The 18,788-nt window shown below is 36.9% G+C and overlaps 1 protein-coding gene across 1 annotated transcript in view; it reads right to left on the bottom strand.

The window, feature by feature from the left end:
* ush2a (Usher syndrome 2A (autosomal recessive, mild)) overlaps positions 1–18,788 on the bottom strand; it is a 194,376-nt gene that overhangs the window by 97,114 nt on the left and 78,474 nt on the right. The window contains exons 29-36 of the mRNA XM_052530541.1: positions 18,288–18,473; positions 15,323–15,436; positions 13,941–14,102; positions 10,345–10,504; positions 5,937–6,099; positions 4,880–5,027; positions 2,817–2,968; positions 2,044–2,191 (exon numbers count right to left, since the gene is read on the bottom strand). Of these exons, the coding sequence (XP_052386501.1) occupies positions 2,044–2,191; positions 2,817–2,968; positions 4,880–5,027; positions 5,937–6,099; positions 10,345–10,504; positions 13,941–14,102; positions 15,323–15,436; positions 18,288–18,473 (1,233 nt within the window). The remainder of the gene's footprint in view (positions 1–2,043; positions 2,192–2,816; positions 2,969–4,879; positions 5,028–5,936; positions 6,100–10,344; positions 10,505–13,940; positions 14,103–15,322; positions 15,437–18,287; positions 18,474–18,788) is intronic.

The following is an 18,788-nucleotide window of genomic DNA, read 5'->3' as shown; positions in this document are numbered from 1 at the left end:
CGTAAGTTACATATTCAGCAGTATGTAAGTCAATGACACAAAGAATAAGAAAAAAACGACAGCTGAACAATAAATCTCTGACCAATTTGATTCCTATTTATCCATACGAGCAGCAGAAGTGTATACACAGTTAGGCCTGCGTGCATCAAAGCAGCCGGCTGATTGCTTTGTAAGCAATCTCCAGCAAATATTAACGACCAGGTGAGCTCAACTTAATTAGATGCTGACGGAGTAATATGGCAGTCTGTAAATTAACCTCTGTTTCTGTATTTTTATTTATTTTTTTATTTTTTTACAAACAAGCACATTATGGGTTATAATTTGCTGATGGTGGATTATGCGGTATAAAAATGTCATTGTATTCATTTAAGTAGGCTATAGTGAAACACACACCCGGTAACATGCACACACAGGTCTGTTGGAAGGATTAAATGTGTCAAATCGGTAAACTGTACAGATGAACTCTTGATTAATAGAGAGAGACAATCTATTCTACTGGCCTGGCAGACAAGAAGAAGTGCTGACACATAGAGCTGCAGGTCAGTCATTTCATCTTAGACTGGCTGGACTTTGACCAGGAATACACAGCGTTTTGGATGCCTACCAGCAGGATATGTGAAAGAAAGAATGGGGGACACGGGGTTCAGCATTACACTCAATTCACCCACATACTGACAGTATATGAATGCAAATTGAATCTTAAAAATAGATAAAACCAGCCCTATGGGGCTATAAAGCAAAAAGGTTGAGTTGGCTGTACACACACTGTATAATGTATTATACTGTACAAACTGTATATTCTATGGCCCTACACCAACCCTACACCTAACCCTAACAGGAAACTTTGTGCATTTTTACTTTCTCAAAAAACTCATTCTGTATGATTTATAAGCGTTTTGAAAAATGGGGAAATGGGTTGTGTCCTCATAAGTCACCCTCTCCTTGTGTCATACCCATGTCATTATACAGAGTTGTGTCCTGATATGTCACAACACACACACACACACACACGCACACACGCACACACGCACACACGCGAACACACGCACACACACACACGCACACACACACACACACACACACACATATATAAAATCATTGTTATATGATATTATCTGTTCAAAACAGTTGTTCTCCAATGAGTCATTGTTTTTAGGATTTTTTGAAGAATAAAAGGTTAAAAAGAACAGAATTTACTTGAAATACATAATGTCTTTACTGCCACTTTTGATCAAATTAATGCATCCTTGCTGAGAAACAGTATTAAATTATTTAAAAAAAAAAACACACACACATACAGACACACACACACACACATCTTGCTTACCCAACTTTTGAACATTAACGTATATTAATGGCCTTTTTTTGGCCTCATGATACTTGCATGTGCACCAGAGCTCAGTATGCACTAACCATATTAGATGACAGTCCTAATAATGCTATATAGCCAATGACATTTTGAATGCATGTTCAATATGTACTGTACAATGTAAGTGCACACTCGTAATGTGTTTGACAAGCATTTGCATCTGCATTTCAGTACCTCTACAGAACCGAACTGATTCATGAGCTTGACAGATTCACATAGAGAATGTGTGTTTGCACCCCTCACCCTCTCATTACGGCAAACGTTTATCCTCTAACTAACATAAGAGAAACTCCAACAGAGATCAGATTGGCAAGCAGAGGGAGATTGTTTTAAGGGTGCCATTACACTTTTAACCAAACCTGTTTAAAGAAGAATGAGAGGAGAAGAGTGTGTTTTGAGCATGGGTGTCCTCCTGTAGCCCTATTGGTCCACGATAGCACCCAGCAGCCACCTCGTGCAAAATGGAGGCTGACCACAATTAATTTTAGCCCATTACCATGTGTTTGCTAAGGTTCGCTGACCTTATAGCATTTTTGTTTGGAAATAAACAAAAGGAAAACAGTAGAAGCCAATACAAGGAGCAGAGGAAGCATGCAGTGAAGCAGTGTTGCGTTTACTCAAAGGAACTAAGGGAGGATGTGGAGGTGTGAAGATAGAAGTTAAGTTTGAGTTACCTGGCCCGGTGAATAGAACTGTGTAGGTCAGGTTTCCGTTGGGTTTAGCTGGGGCCTCCCACTTGACTCGCACTGAGTGTGGAGTCTCACTGAGGACATACAGGGACATGTGACCAGCGGGAGGCATCTCTAAAGTCCTGCCTTCCACCTGACAACAGAAATAAGATACTGTCCACTTAAAACTAGAAGTAAGCATTTAGTTTTACTTAAAGACAACATGAAATCTAAAGGATTCAAGGAATGTATGTTGAGAATTTTTATTGTAATTACAAAACACGCCACATGAGATGGAACAAAATTTAGCACTGATGTCCGGTTAAACCCACTCACACATAAATACACATGCAATATCCAGACACACACACACACACACATAAACACTAGAACCTGAAATTTAGCAGCATAGCAAAATAAACCAATATTACAATATTACAAAATTCTCAGCCTGCACTATTTTTCCCCACCATCTGTCCGCTGATGATCAGACACTTTGTGGCTCAACACTACAGCCACTCAACCTCTCGCTGCTTGCTCCAACTTTTGCCGTGTCTGCAGAACCGGCCATTTGACTAAATATTGCACACATATTGGAAAAATGCCCAAATATGGCCCATCAAAGCAGTAACCAGCCCAGAGTGGCATTTATATCAAATGTCAAGCGTGAGCAGAAGGTGCTTTATTGAACAGGCTGAATCGATCACCTTTATGATGTTGAGCTGCCATCTGACATGCAGAGGAGGCATTAACATAATGTAAATGTGGTGGACTCTCACCAGGGGTCCCAGAGCGCAGCCCTGAGCCGTGCAGGCCTGCACACGGAAGCTGTGGAGGCTCCATGGGGACAGATCACTGACCTCCAAGCCCATAAGGGACGAATTCTGCACCAGCGTGCCATCCATCCAAAGACCATAGCTGCTAATCACACCTGTGTGGAGGAAATGAATACACATTTAGTATGTGGGCAAGAGCTATGTGATAGCGTAAGCGGTAAATAGAGGTTATGCTTGACATGTAAACCTCTCGTATAATCAACAATGCAATAGATGTCTCTACAGTAGCAAAATAATTGTTGACTGCAGTCAACATTTCAAACATAAATAAAATTAAGGATATAACCTAAACATCAACCAAAATAAGATTATAAAGAAATTAATTAATGCCTGAAAATCAATAAGAACATGCAGCATTCACTGTGCTTCTGCTGAAGACTAAAAATTGCACCTCTATCACAAACCCTTTTTCCAGGACACGTTTTTATACCCAAACACTGTTTGCTCCACTGATTTCCTCACATGCCCCTGATGTAAACTGGCCATTTTGTTTAAAGCCCTCTGTTAAAGCCGACCATTAGTGAAAGAGTGCTGTAAAACATGTAAACACAACCGTATACTGCTCCTGTTCTCTTTATAGCTGCTCACGGGACACACCCCTCAAGATGGACCGGTCAGTTAAAAGGTTCAAGAAGGACAACTCAGCTTGGCCCAATCCACAGAGAAATAATTAACTCTTTTATTAAAAGAGCTTTAATTAACTTGAATATTAAATAAATACTTAATATTTGTGCATTTTTATTGTGCATTTATTTTGCAATAGTTCTATAATAATACACTGAGTAGGTCTTGAGATGCAAAATACAGTCCATTAAATTATAAAAGCTATGCATTTTCTGTAATCAGTGCATATAAAAAAATCAATTTCATCTATATTTTTCAGATTTTTTAAGATTTAAGATTTACAGTCATTAATCTGTTTATTTTAATAAGTTTTAATTTTAAAGATTTATTTTTTAATTCAGTATTTGAAAATGTGAACATTTTAACCATTCCTCAAAATATACAATGTTTAAAAAAGTATAAATTTAAATAAACAATTTAACTACATACTCTGTATTGTTTAATCAATTGTGTCCTATTTAATTGTTTCATATATATATTCGTCCCCTTGGAATTATGAGATTCTATCTGACATTTTTGTCAAAATTGCATTATTAATTGTTATTGTGACAAATGATTTATATTATGTGATAGATTTTTTTTTAATGTTGTATACATTATGGGATTTTTATTTAAAAAACAATAAGGTTCTATTTACACAGTCGAATGGAATGAGAAAACGTTGAAGTTCAATATCTCAAAACTACTCTGAATGCAGATATATATATCAATTTGATTACAGTTATAGTTCATATTGACACAAAATTATAGTTTATATCCACACAAGACTAAAGGGTATGAAATTCCTGAAAAAGATAATATATCATATTAGAATATATCACACCATATTAGAGGCCCTTTAACTGTCTTATCCCACCCTTGACCTAAAAAAATATTATATATATATATATCATTTATATATGAAATATTTAGTTCATTCACTAAATAACCCTTGATGGATAAACAAAAAATAGTAAACTATTATAAATACATACATACTTAATAGACATAGATACAATAGATGTTAATTTCATGGGAATTAACATTCACTGAAATGCAAAAAGTGTAGGACTGAATTCCAGAAGCACATCTCTTAATCTGCATCTGTTCTCAAAAGCAGGGGCGGCAGTGGTGTCCCTCATCCAGTGTTCAGGCCTGCAGCTGCGCTAAAGCTGCAGTTGACAGCATCAGTCAAAAGGGAGCACTTTTCATCCACTTAAAACGCAGCACCCTCTTTTCCTTTGTCATGCGCGTTCCCAGTCGCACCGCCACACAAAGTGCTAATTTTTTCCTGTCCCCTTCTCTGTGTGCTAACCCATCATTAAACCTGAAGCACCCTTAACTAAATGGCCATTTGGAATATGAATTCACCTTTGCTGGGCATTAGTTTTAACCCCACTCACCGTTGGGCTTTCGAGGGGGGTTCCAGGACACATTGAGGGAATATGGGGAGAGTGACAGGATGTTGGGGGCAGGCACTTCCTCTGGTGAACTCTCTTCAGTGTGGGCGACGCTGGGGTCACTGAGGGTGCATCCACCTCCCGTGCAAGCCTGCAGGTCAAGAGACAAACTTTTCATCAGTTATACATAAAACATAAACATGATTTAAAAAGATTTAAAAAGATTCTAAGCACATTTTATCAAGGGAATTCTGAGATATTCCCTTAAACTATAAGCTCTAAAGATGTGGAAAAATAAAAATGTACAAAGTTGACCAGTTGTTATGCTGTCTACTCTAAATCAGTGTAAATAATAAAATAATATAAGCAACAGGCAGTAAGAAGCTTTAAAGTCTGTAGGCTGATGTAAACACATTTTACCATGTTCAAATCAATTAAAAACGTGCAGCCCCCCCCCCCCCCCAAAAATAAATAAATAAATAAATAAATAAATAAAATAAAATCCCCAAATTAATACAGAAAATAATATATAATATAAAAAAATAACTAAATAAATAATTATCAGATTACATCTGGGCTTGTGTATAAATAATACACAAATAATTATTTCAAAATGACTTTCATATTGTTAAAATATAATTATAAAATAATAATAATTCCAACAAAATAAAAAGTAATGAGAAAGAAAAATCAAATCAATTTAAGTTTCTTAAACTGGCATACAAATAATACAAACTTTGTCAAAAAAAAAATTATATTCTGTTAACTTTATTATAATACAAGTTTCTTAACACAATTAAGAAATCAATAAAAAAAAGAAATACAAAATTAAAATGAAACAAGAAAGCAAAGTTGTAATCTGAATCAGAGTCATGAAGGTGCTGATGTGGCACACAATGATCCTTTTGCACTATATTCAGTATGACTATTTTAAAAAGGCACAACTTAATAAATTTACCAAGGACAACATAAACTGAAAGTCACAGTGATATGATATACTGCATTCTGAGCTCTCCTTTACTCATTTAGGTGTGTGTAAGGTGAAACTGAGCGTACGCACAGCTATCTGAAACAGGTAGATTGATCCAGGGACGAGGTTCCGCACTGTATAATCCTCAAAAAGCTCAGAGCTGTTATAGACGACGACCGGTTCTTCTCCTAAGGCAGACTGGTACAGCATGTAGAACTCCAGCAGGCCGTTCACCTCCACCGGAGCAGCCCACCTGAAGAACACCAGAGACAAAACACTGAGTCTGATATCCTGTCACATGACCCCTGCACTTCCCTTGTGAGAGCTGCATGTACAGTACACCCAGAAGCAGCAGCAGTCATAGGAAAAACCAGTAGACCACTCAGAACAGACAGAGCCTGATAAACCTGATCATGACAACTTTGTCCGAGGATGTGCGGACAGAAATAGGAAAGCCTTGTGGGTGAGCGTTTCACTCTCTAGCTTGACTTTCTAAGGCTAAATTTAGAACAGAGGACACTGCTATCTACCGAGGAATCTGAAAGACAGGATCACACAGGACAACTGAGAGGAGAAATGAAAAACTTAGAGAGAAAGAGTCCTTCATCTTTGTGCGTGTTGTTCACTAAACATATTTTGGCTGTTTGATTGTTTTTTACTTTCATGCTGTGTTTCAGATACATCTTCTGATTTGGTGATTAATAAAGTACCATTTTATAAATTGTCTTCTATTAGGTAACAGGGCAGACAGATTTATTAGCCCATTTTTTCCTCTTCTGGAAAAAATATTGGGGGGTTATATAATTTATTTTACTTTATATTACTTTAGAGTGGGAAAATTATGTAAAGGTTAGTAGATTGGCAACAACCTAGGAACAACTTCACATTTTTAAATAATACAGTCAACTAAAATCTAAACAAACACAGAAAGATAAAGACAATGTAGTAGCATTTTATTCCTATATATTTCACATTAATTCATATATATAAAAAAAATAAAAACACAAGACAAGGACAGACCTAAGGGTGGAAAAACACAAAGACATCATTTACGTTACTTGATTTGCATGGGTGTTTTTAGTAAAACTACTTTTAGCATAGTAAAACTGTGAATAAACTGTATAAGCATTTATTGTCAAGATAAGATTCTATTTATTTATTTATTTTACACGTATATGGGGAGCACAAATAGCACCCATTTTGTAAAATGACCTTTATATCTCTGTCAGAATTGTCCCTGTTAAAGGTAATGGTGTCAAATCTAAGACAGAGCTTAAATCATTGTTGTTTTAAGAGGGAAATAGGACAGTAACCTCCTGTGTAATGGGAAGAATCATCAAGCAACTAAGTACAATGAGTTTGACCTGATGTTTCTCCGACCCTCTTTGTTTCCTTAATTTAGTGCGAAGCTCACAAGGGCCTCTTGGTCCACACGGAGCAAACACACCCACAGGTGACCTTATTCATTATTGTGATTAATTGAGTTTAGGCATAAATTAAATAGCATTTTAAATGGCAAACGACAACAGCCATTAAGATGTTTCATTGCATAATTGATAAGCAGTTGGTTATAGTATTAATAACATGACATTTTAATCAATTATAATACTTGAACAACAAAAAAATATATATAATTTTTGCAAGACTTGGGAGTATATTGCACTTCGGTTATAGCATCACAAAGAAAACACTGAACTATGAACTGCATAATTTTGGTACAGAACCACCTAAACATTTGCAACGGTTGAAAATCTTGTTTTGAACGTCACTGTAAAGGTGGTGAGAAGTTAACATCATACTTAGAGCAAATTTCTAATTTATTCAAGGTGCTGTATACTTTCTGCTGATATTCTGTTTGTGCATGTCCTGCAGTCGTCCGGGGTCTTGCAAGCTTTCTCAAAGGCAAATCGCAACACAACAAAAGAGTATTGAGCACGTATGATCCTTCACCCTCTCCTATTACGATTCTGCTAACAAGGCAATACCTTTCAAAGGCACTGTATCTACAATTAGACCCTGAGAGAAAAAAAAAAAGAGAGAGGGAGAGAGATATCATCTGTAATGTCAAATTACAATGCTGCCTTTCCACCCCCCCCCCCCCCAAACTCTCTCCTTCTCTCTCTCGCTCGCTTTCTTTCTCCCTCTATCATCATTGCGCTTCTCGTCCTTTTCAAATTGAAATATCCAATGGAAATAAAGCAATAACCATTTCCCCCTCTTGGCGGATGAAGACAATCATTAAAGTGAGTTTCCCTCAGAGGTGCTGCCGTCAGGATCGAGCAGATACATAATCAAGTTATGAAAATCGGTGATGAGACAAAGTGGGTCATATACATCTTTTTAATAAATGGCTTACAGAGATCGCAAGCTCTCCGCTGCCATTAATACAGAGGTAGCAGGAGAATAAAAAGAAAAGGCTTGTGTATTTTTTTTCTTCTTCAATGCCTGAAACGAGTATAATTGAATGAAAGCTGTTGAGGAAGACTGCTACTCAGCCGAAGACAAGAGAGAGATTGAATGTTGTGATCTAGGTGGTCAAGGCTTTGCTGGTTAACTCGTTAATAATATATTTTATATTCTATTTTAATATAATTTATTCCAGTGATGGCTAAACTGAGTGTCACATGATCCTTCAGAAATGATTCTAATTAATTAACCAATTAATTAACCTCAGTAATCAAACTAATTAATCAAAAAATATTTTATTATTATCAATGTAACAGTTTTTTATCTGAGCACTAAACTTTTGAACTAAAGTGTAAATAAATAATACTTTATGTATTTATTTAAATATATGTATTTTTAATATATTATTTGTAAATAGCAAATAATTAATTGAGTTATAAAATGCATTACATTTTTATTAAACACATATTGTATATTGTAATATATAAAAGTAGAGGTGTTACCAGTTCCCAATTCATTTTGAAACCCTAGATTCTTTATTAAAGCACATCTCAGGACAGTTGCTTGTAAAGGGTTTGGGACTGGGCGCATGCCAATCACAACTGTCATAACATAATTTATCATATTTACATCTCAGCTGACTGGTCAAAACAACCTGAGCACAGTTAAGCAAAGATGGCAGATTTGAAATCGCATGCTTTCGGGGAGAATGCCATTGAGATTAATAGGAATGCTAAAGGATAGCTCTCTCTCTCTCTCTCTCTCTCTCTCTCTCTCTCTCTATCTCCAGGTACTGTATTACTAGTAAAGGTGTAGTGCTGGGAGTAATTTAATTGCAGCTTTCTGATGGAAGTAAACTGGTGGTGAATTTTGCCATGGTGTAGGTGACAGCTCAAATATAAATTCTCCTCGTGGCCTTCTCCTTCTCGCTCTCTCCCCACCTTTGATCATTCAGTAAAGTGATGACATTTTCTTTGTACCGGAGCGCTTCTGTCATCTTTCTTGGCTTAAAACAAAGTGTACATAAGTTCAGTTTTCCCAGTGCTCCTTAACTCTCTTTCAGTTCTCTCTCGCTCTTCGTCCCCTCGTGTTGTTGTGTGGCATGGTGCCCTCTCCGGATAGTTCTTAAGTGATGGCGCAGGGCAGCTGACGATGAACCTCTAAAGGCTTTCAGATAGATTGCTATAGGCCCAGGGTGCAGGCTGCTGGGAAGAATCTTGTGCAGACTCTCTTTTTTTCTTCTTCTTCTCTCTCTAAGTCAAGCGGTAGGGGTCAAACGCTGGAGAAATTTCTGCATGCTAAACAGGCTGGAAGAAGGTCGGACTGGGCATTTTCATGCAGTCCAATGAGATGGTCCAGTGTGGGGCAGGAGTTGAGAATTAGCCCCTAAATCAAGGTCTGCTACGCTGCTCGGTTCCCCTGGTTGCTCAACTGCAACCGGAGGACACACAAAGACAATCAGGACAAATAGCCAATGGCATGACTGGCGGAAGGGGCGTACTTTATGATTATATGGAAAACACTCAGCTGATTAATGTACCCATGCTGTGGATAGGGACAACTTCTCAAATTTGACATACGGGTTGGTCAGATAAATCGCCACTACTGTGAAATTTTTTGTGTGAGCACTTTTCTTTTTAAACAGGGGTTACATTGTATCTACAGAGGGTTATGATTTGACATGCAGAGCTCAGTTTTAGTATAATTGTGAGGAATAACAAGATCTGAGATGTGTTTCGTCCCCTTACAGAGGACCAAATGTCCGTCACCTCATTAGCGTATCTCTTTGATAAAACATTGTCAAATGAAAGGTGAGAACGATGACCTTCACTCCCGTTCATGGCTCGTTAGTGTGCACCAGTGTGTTTTGTCCAAGGACAGACCTTGTGAGGGTGAAACGTTTATTTATTTATTTTTAAAGAGTTTAACTGCATTGTTTCTAAAATAAAATCCCTAAAATGCTTTTAAAATCATGATTTAAAAACTTTACAAATTCAGACAAAACAAACCTTTATTTAATTATTTAAACAGATATATAATAATATTCACTGAAAATGTATATATATATATATATATATATTTTCATACTCACTGTACGTGGATACTGCGGGCATCCAGTGTGGTCAGGATGGGTGGCTCTACATGCGTGGGGGGTAACTGACCTGTGAAAAGGGTAACCTGGGAACTGTTGGTGCATCCTGCCTCAGTACAAGCACTCAACATCAACTTATGAGGAGTGAAAACACCAACACCTGGACGGAGAAAAAAAAACAAAACATCAGTATCGCTTCAGAAAATGATTAAAGACTATATAAATCATTTTACAAAACATAAAAATAAAAGGCTGAGAATGCAACATATCATCATATTTCATGATGCTTATTCCACAGAGAAAATGACCTGCAATTGTAAACAAGTTGTCGTTTCGTTATCTTTAGCTGACATCTGTATCCCAGCTCTCTGAATTTTGTCACTAACCTTTCTATTTGGTCACTAACCTACACTATACTTCATGTAATTCTAATATGACCTGAAACTGTGATCTAATCTCTGGTACTGGAGTATTTTTACATGTTTGGGTTCTTTATGTTGTTTTGATGATCAGTGAGCTCCTGGTTCTCCCTTCCTCACACACAGCAGCCGCTGCTTCCACATGACTGGAATCATGTGTTAATCATTTGTACTTGGAAACAAAAGTCGCAAACACTGCCTGAGAGTGGTTCGTTTCAAAAACTCCTCTTGACGGGAAGGAGGATCTCTCCTTGAAGCGCTTGAAAGCAGTTTACTGTCAAGGAAGGAGGAATAAAAGAGGTGAGATATTCCAAAATCACAGCAGGGGGCAGCTTGGAAGCTGAGCCAAGATATCCTGAAAGAAATTGGAATCCCCGGGTTTGCGTGTGGCGGGGTGAAGGGGAGAGGACAGCAGCCACAGCAATGCAGCGCTCTATAGCTTCTTATCACATCAGACATCTGCCTTTACAACGACCCACAATAAATACAGGACACCCCACAGAGCAGACTGAAAATAACATCCTGCCACACAATGTGTCTTATGAGAAATGCTCTCTCAAAGCCTTCGGTACATTTTCTTCTTTGGTTTGGGGTTGTAATACATATGTAGTCAGGCATATCTGTAGCCATTCAGGAGAGAAGGTCGGGCTGATCAAAAAGAAGGAGATGTAAACGGAGACCCCGGTGCGGTGCTACTGAAGACTTTATGGCTCTTTACACAGACTCAATGTGATATGAGCTCAGGTATTTCTCTCGGAGAGTGGACTGAGGACATTGACTTCAGCGTGACCCTTGTTTATGTTGGTTTGTACGGGACCAGCAGAAACTAGACAAAGTTGAGTAAAAAGAGAGCTCACATTGTGACAACATCAAAACTGGCTAGGTGCTGGAATAAAATTATATTTGGATACAATCCCCAATGATTATACTCAGGCAAGCTGTAATTTTCAATCTGGATGTGGAATAAGACCCTGGTCTCACTGATTTGTTGGTACCATTATGAAAACCATGATTTTTTTACTTTAAAAACAAGCTGATTATTGTTTTGAAGCCATGAAATGTTTGGTTTTGATCACTCTTTCTAATGAAGATGTATAAGAAAATCTTGGATTTTTTTTTTTTTTTTAACTAAAACTTTATTAATTGTACTTGTGTCACACGTTTGGATGTTAGATTCTCTATCATATATCTTTATATTTATAATATATACACACAACATATTATAATTTTATTACATTTAAATCAGAAGTTTCTGTAATTTTAACAGGATGCAATGTTTTAGCATGAGACAAAAAAAAAAAAAAAAAAAAAAACTCCATGTTGTTAAACTTAAACTAAAGTCATATTACACTGTAAAAAAATATTTTTTGAAGTTGTAAAAAAAAAATGTTTTATAAGACAATTAATACTATATGTAATATATAATACTCTACTTCAAAATGTAATGTTTAAGTGTTACTTGCCCTTTCTTTTTAGTTGTTTGTGAAATTTACTAGCAAAATTTGAGTGAAAAAAGCTTTTGCACCATTTTTTTTAAATATGTCACTTTCTAAAGGATGATGCCATTAATGCATGCTTACAAAATATTACAAACTACTTTTTTCATTACAAAATTTTTCAGATAAACGCTGTTCTTCTGAGCTTTCTATACATCAAATAATCCTGACAAAATAAATGTATCTTGGGTTCCACTAAAATATTAAGCAGCACAACTGTTGTAATAATTGATAAGAAGTACTACACTTTATTTTAAGGTGTCCTTGTTACATAATTACTGTATACAATTAAGTACTTAGAAATATTAATTAACAACGTTTACTTCTTGAGTGTACTTTCTTGAGCACCAAATCAGGATATTAAAATTCAGCTTTGACATCACAAGAAAAAAAAAATACATTTAATTAAAATGTATATATTATAATTGAAAACAGTTATGTTTAGAATAAGTATATATAAAGGAAATTATGTATACACAAGTCACAAGGTTTTTTAGATGTTTGAGAACTCCTTTCAGTCCAGTAGTGGAAGTGCCTTTGTCTATGTGTGAGAGTGTGTGTGAGGGAAGGAGGGGGCTGACATTCTGAATGATTCATCTCAGTGAGAATATACTTGTCCTGAGTGTAAATTGGCCTTTTGGGGGCTCCATATCATTTAGGCATGCTTCTCACCCTGGGTCAAACGGCGGCTGGAGCATTGGAGCCTTTTAATAAAACATCTCACAATATTCCTGCACTACCGCCAAGAGCAGGGGCTGCTGCTACTCGCAAAAAGAGCACACAGGGAATAGAAAAAAGAAAACAAACGACAAACAATGGCAGGCTGTTGCCCCTGACTCTACTGGCAAGATGAAATACAGTAATACAAGTGATGCTCTTTAGAGCAGAGCATCTGCTTCACCTATTCACTGCAGGATTTGATTAAATCAAGAGGAACATGGGCAGCTATTCCTCTAGTTCAAGTCTGGCCAATGGGTCCACCATGTGGTCTGAATGGTTTTTTTTTTCTTTCTTTCATAAAAAGGTAACAAGATTTAATCTCTGCATTCCATTTGCTTTTCATTTCTGTTCTATTCTCTTTTATTTCTAATCATAATTGGTAAACACTGAATTAAAGCACGAATGATGAGTTGATTAAAGTGTACATATCACATGGATACAGGATACACATTATTTGCGAACTAATTTCCATAAAAAATAAGAAATAAAAAAAATGGATAATAGACAATTGGTTGTGACCGTATTCTGTATTTCTGCAACTTGAATTGGCATGACCAGGTGAACAAGAGTTTGAACTAGGGCAGTACACAGAGGCTAACCAATCATAAGAGAGGTCATTTACATATACTGTGTACAATACCATGTCTTAATGGTACAGTAACAATCCGTTCAGTTCTAGGGGTCAAAAAGAGCATGCTTGGTTGTGTAAAATTACATTTGAATAGTTTTTGGCCCAATAAACCTCTAACATTGACATTTTTCTTTTTTTTGTGGTATTCAGTATTATGGCACAAATGCTAATTATATGGTTTAGCTTGTAATGAACCCAGAACATTCCTTTAATGAATGAGTAAAGGTCCCAAATCTAGTTAATGCATACTTGACCCTGATTGAACACTTGCCATTCAAGCAATGGATACCAGATAGCATAGGCAAGTCTTGCATTTCAAGTCTTGCTTACCTGTGATATTGAAGCTGGTTAAGTTGCCTTGGTACACAAAAGTATTGTCTTTGTAGAGGATATATTGGATGATGATACCATTGGGTTTGAGTGGAGGGTCCCAGTGGACAGACAGACAGTTGGGGTAAGAGATCGCAGAAGGTGAAGGAACCTCCTCCGGAGCTATTAAAAATAAGACATTAATAAAATGATCAAATAGTTAATTACACAAGTTAGTAGAGACAGCAAAAATAAAATATGATCGAAATATTATTGTATGATTATTATATATTTATCAGGTTAAATCAATACTACTACTACTAATAATATATATTTTCATATTTTACAAGGTTTTGCACTGACAGAGAAATACTGCCTCAACAAGCAATTTAGGTCAAACATGTTCTGATCAAGAGTAAGATGAGAATAAAGTTGATTCTGTAGGAGGTATTAAAATGTTAAAAATTTCCCTCATGGAGAATCGATACTGTAATTTGAGTTATTAATCAAGTCCACATCAGATCGATTTTTTCACTCCACGATGACCCTTAATGTCATACTATCCTTTAAACAAGGCAATTTATCCCAACTTAGATAAAAAAAAAAAAAAAAAAAAACTATCTACATTTTTCAACATCTGTACTCACTGCTAAAAGAGAGAAATCAGCTCTTTTTCTACAATCATACAGAAAAAAAGAATTGCTGCTGACAATTAATCTGTCTTTGTTCTTGCTGTTTCATGTAGGAAAAAATCTCTTGTTCAACAGACATTACATTTTTTCCCTCTCTGACTGAGGAAGAAGGTTCTTTGTCTTGCCTGTGTGGTCAGATGTGAAGGCAATAAAGAATGAGCCTGAGCGAGAGGAATGATGTTTTCCGTGGTGAGCTCATGCCACAGGAGCAAGCCTTACCAGATTGAACGAGATTGGTGGAAATAGGCCACTTGTCTCTCGATTTCATACTTTTCGGCTCCACAATCAATTCTTTTTAGCCCAAACTGTCTTTAGATTTACTCCTCTGCTTGAGTGAAATGAAGAAGCTTTCAATAATCTTTCAGATGCCGTACATTAAGACACGGATCTCGCATGAACAATGTAACAGCAATTAAAAAGCCCATTAATCTGCATTACAGCTATTACAAATGCATGTCATTAAAGGGGAAAGAGTTCAATGCCGCACTTACCCCTGTTCCTAAAACCACTCTCTCCGAAAACGGGAATAAGAACGAGACGGGGAAATAAAAAAAATAAATAAGATGGCGCAATTACAGCCTGGCATTGCACTTTGTCATCAAATTAGTTTGGAGTTTTCAAGCAAATGGCTCGGCACTATTTGAGTCCCTCTCGTCACTTTTATTATTCATCAAAGAAATGTGGGAGTCAGGACCTTTTAAATGACTTTACCCTCTTGTGGAGTGCTGAAGCCGATGGCAAACGGGCTCTCGCTGCACCCGGCCTGAGTGCATGCCGTTAGGGTAATACTGTAGCTGCTAAAAGGAGCCAAGCCACTTAAAGTGCCTGTGAAAGAAGAGAGGAAGAGAACGTTTCAGAGAGCAAGAGGTAAATGTCATTCTTTTTGCATCCATATTTCAAAAAGTGGGCCTCCCCAACTCCGCTTCCTTAATGCAATGGCTTTTCAAACACAGCGTAATATAACCATCACTTCTGATAATAGGTCTGGATTTAAAAAGGTCTTTATTATCAAACAGTAATATCTCCTATTAATCAGATGGATGGAAAGTGATATTGCCTTTGCCTAGGATATGGGACACTAATGATGTTATTTAATAGATAAAGTGGCTGATGCTATTTAAAGGGGGTTTCTTGCACGCTATGAAAGTCACTATCCAGCTGTGCTGTGATCGATATACCTCTGAATTTAATTAATCGCTCAGGACTTTTACCACTTAGTGATTGTTTCTGAAGATGTTAAAGACGTGACCTCAGTTCAGCAATGTTTGTTCGGAGCTGGATGACTGCTGGTCTGTTTTGATAGGATCACAGACATCCAATCAAATTATATCCTGACACATGTTCACTTGGAAGTCAGTCAAATTAGTCACTCATTCTCAACAGACAGAAGCAAAAACTACCTAAAGTAAAAGAAAATATGAGCCACATTACATTAGCATTTTCTGTCAGTCACAATTAGTTATGCACTTTGAAATGTTAGTTACAGAGTGCATGAAACCATCTAAATTCGATTGACATTTAAAAACCAAACATTCAGACAATAAATATTGAATAAACAACAGTTCTGTAATTATTTATGAATCAGAACAGATGACCTCAGCAAGTACTGCTTTTAATTCATCTGTAGACTTTAAAATAGGATGTTTCTTTTTTATTTGTCATCCAAAATAAAGGCAGGATCCTTTAATGGAGTGTATGAGTGAATCTTTGGCTAGCTTCCACTGTATCCATGTAGCAGACAGATCTTGGAAGAGTTGGACGGTAAACACCAGCCGAGCTATAACTGGCCAGGTAGTGTAATTTTTTTTTTTTATCCCTAGTCTTTTAATTCAATTAAGAGCCTGACCTGCTCTCTCCTCGTTACCCACTCATTTGCTTTCGGAGTTTTTATCTGCCTGTGTAATTCTGCTTTTGGTGTCACGACTATCATAAATTAGTGCAGCTTTGGCTTGTACAGGTTGAAGCGTGCCAAGAACAAGGCAAAAAAAAAAGGTCTTCTTGTTACGCTTTGCCCAGAGACAGAGTATAGCCATGGTGATTGGTCATCTGAGAACGTAATCGTTGTTTCAAGATCCTCATTTGTTCTTTGCAGTAATTTCAAGTAACCAAGCAGATTTTCAGTCTATAAACTTGCAATGTCACATAGGGAACACTGCCGTGACTACAGACTGTCTGGAGCATTAAAGTGACAGTCCACCCAAAAATGTGATGTATATCTGCTTACCCCCAGGGCATCCAAGATGTAGGTGACTTAGTTTCTTCAGTAGAATGCAAATTAAGATTTTAAACACAAACTGTTGCAGTCTGTCAGTCTTAAAATGGAGGTAAATGGGAATCACAGCTAAAACATACAATAATAATAAAAAAAAGCAAACATAAACAAAAGCAAATTAAACCCTGCGGCTTTTGATGATACATTGATGTGTAAAGACACAAAATGATCTGTCTGTGCAAGAAACTGAACAGTATTTATTTAGTTTTTTTTTTTTTTTTACCTCTGATTCACGCAATGTGCAAACTGTTCAAACTCTCCTTTCCTCTCCTTACTCCATTACCGCCACCTCAATGTTCTACTTGAGGGATAGGTGGCGGTAATAAAGTCTGCGATCCACCATAAAGCAAGAAGAAGAAAACGCCTTACGCGCCTGGTTGAGAACATGCTCAGAAGAATGTTCTCAGGAGATTTCGGAATAAATGCTGTTAAGTTTCTTGGCAGATTGATCGTTTTGTGTCTTTACACATCAATGTATCACCTCGAGCCGCAGGGTCTAATTTGGTTTTGAGTGGGTATGTTTTTTTTGTTTTGTTTTATTGTATGTTTTAGTCATGATTCCCATTCACATCCATTATATGACTGACAGACTGCAAAGGTTTGTGTTAAGAATCTCAGTTTGTGTTACTAGGTGGTCGGCAGATAAACATCAAATTTTCATTTTTGGGTGAACTACCCCTTTAATAAATTTAGCTTTTAAAGGGATACTTCACCAAAACAACAATCATTTAATTATTTAAATAACCTGTCATTATAAACTTGTATGACTTTATGCCTTCCAAAAAACACAAACAAATGATATTCAGCAGGCTGCTCTCTTCTATACAATGAAAGTGAATGGAGACCAGTGACTGTCATGCTCTAAAAAGAACAAAAAAAGTTCTGAAGTCCATAAAACTTGTGCACTTTATTCTGAGTCTTCTGAAGCCACATGACGTTCCTCACTGTGAGCAAAAACTAAAATTAAACACTTTTTTTACTTATTCACTGAAAATATATATATATATATAGATATATAGTCCTGGTCAAAGTTGATTTAAATTGTATAAAAACAGCTTGGACATTCTTTCACCCCTTGTTAAAAAGTGTGCATAATTATCTTTAAAATTTGGAAGGTTTCGAAAGACATGGGGCTGAAACAAAAAAGATGATATTTCCATTTTTGGATACATTATTCCTATAAGGTGTTTTCGATATTTTGCACAGGTTATAAAATAATAGCAAATTCAAAAAATGGTTATTTTCCCTTCAAATTCATGACATCATTAAGAATTAACCTGATCACTTCATGTTAAGTATGATTTCAAGCTATTAAAATGGCCCTGGGGTATCTGAGACCCCTAATCAAACATGAGGGTTAAAAGGTGTCAAAGCCAAGCTCCAGGTGGATGGTATGAACCTTACCTGTCAGGTGCTGAGAGTCGGGGAAGGTGGCGCTGATGGGGGGCGAGGAGGGACGGTCCCGGGTGTATGCTTTCAGTACGTACTTCTCAATTACACCTCTGACCTCCGCCGGCTCCTCCCAGCTCACCACCACGCTGGAACCATTTACACTCCCAACTCTGGAGGGAGGCAGCACACTTTGTGGAACTGTACAGGAAATAATAGGTGAGAGAGACATGTGGAGAAGCAAAGCAGGAAAAAGAGAGAGCAAAAGAGGCAAAGTAAGGGGGAGGAGAGGAATGAGAGTGTGAGAATCCAGTTGGGAAGGAAAGAAAGTGTGTGTCAGGCCAAAGAAAAGCAGCACACACATTCCTCACTTTTAATAGACACAGTAAATCATATCTAACTATTAGCATAAATACAATTTATTAGAGTTATAACTTTTTCAGCATTGATTTAATATGACTGTACATGCAGCATTCATTCTGGGCTACGTTTCATGCCCATCAAGCAATGGCTTGC

The sequence above is a fragment of the Carassius gibelio genome, chromosome A17 (assembly GCF_023724105.1).
Source record: "Carassius gibelio isolate Cgi1373 ecotype wild population from Czech Republic chromosome A17, carGib1.2-hapl.c, whole genome shotgun sequence".
Taxonomy (NCBI): Eukaryota; Metazoa; Chordata; class Actinopteri; order Cypriniformes; family Cyprinidae; genus Carassius; species Carassius gibelio.
The sequence above is the reverse complement of the archived record's forward strand: the minus strand, read 5'-3'. Positions and strand labels throughout refer to the sequence as shown.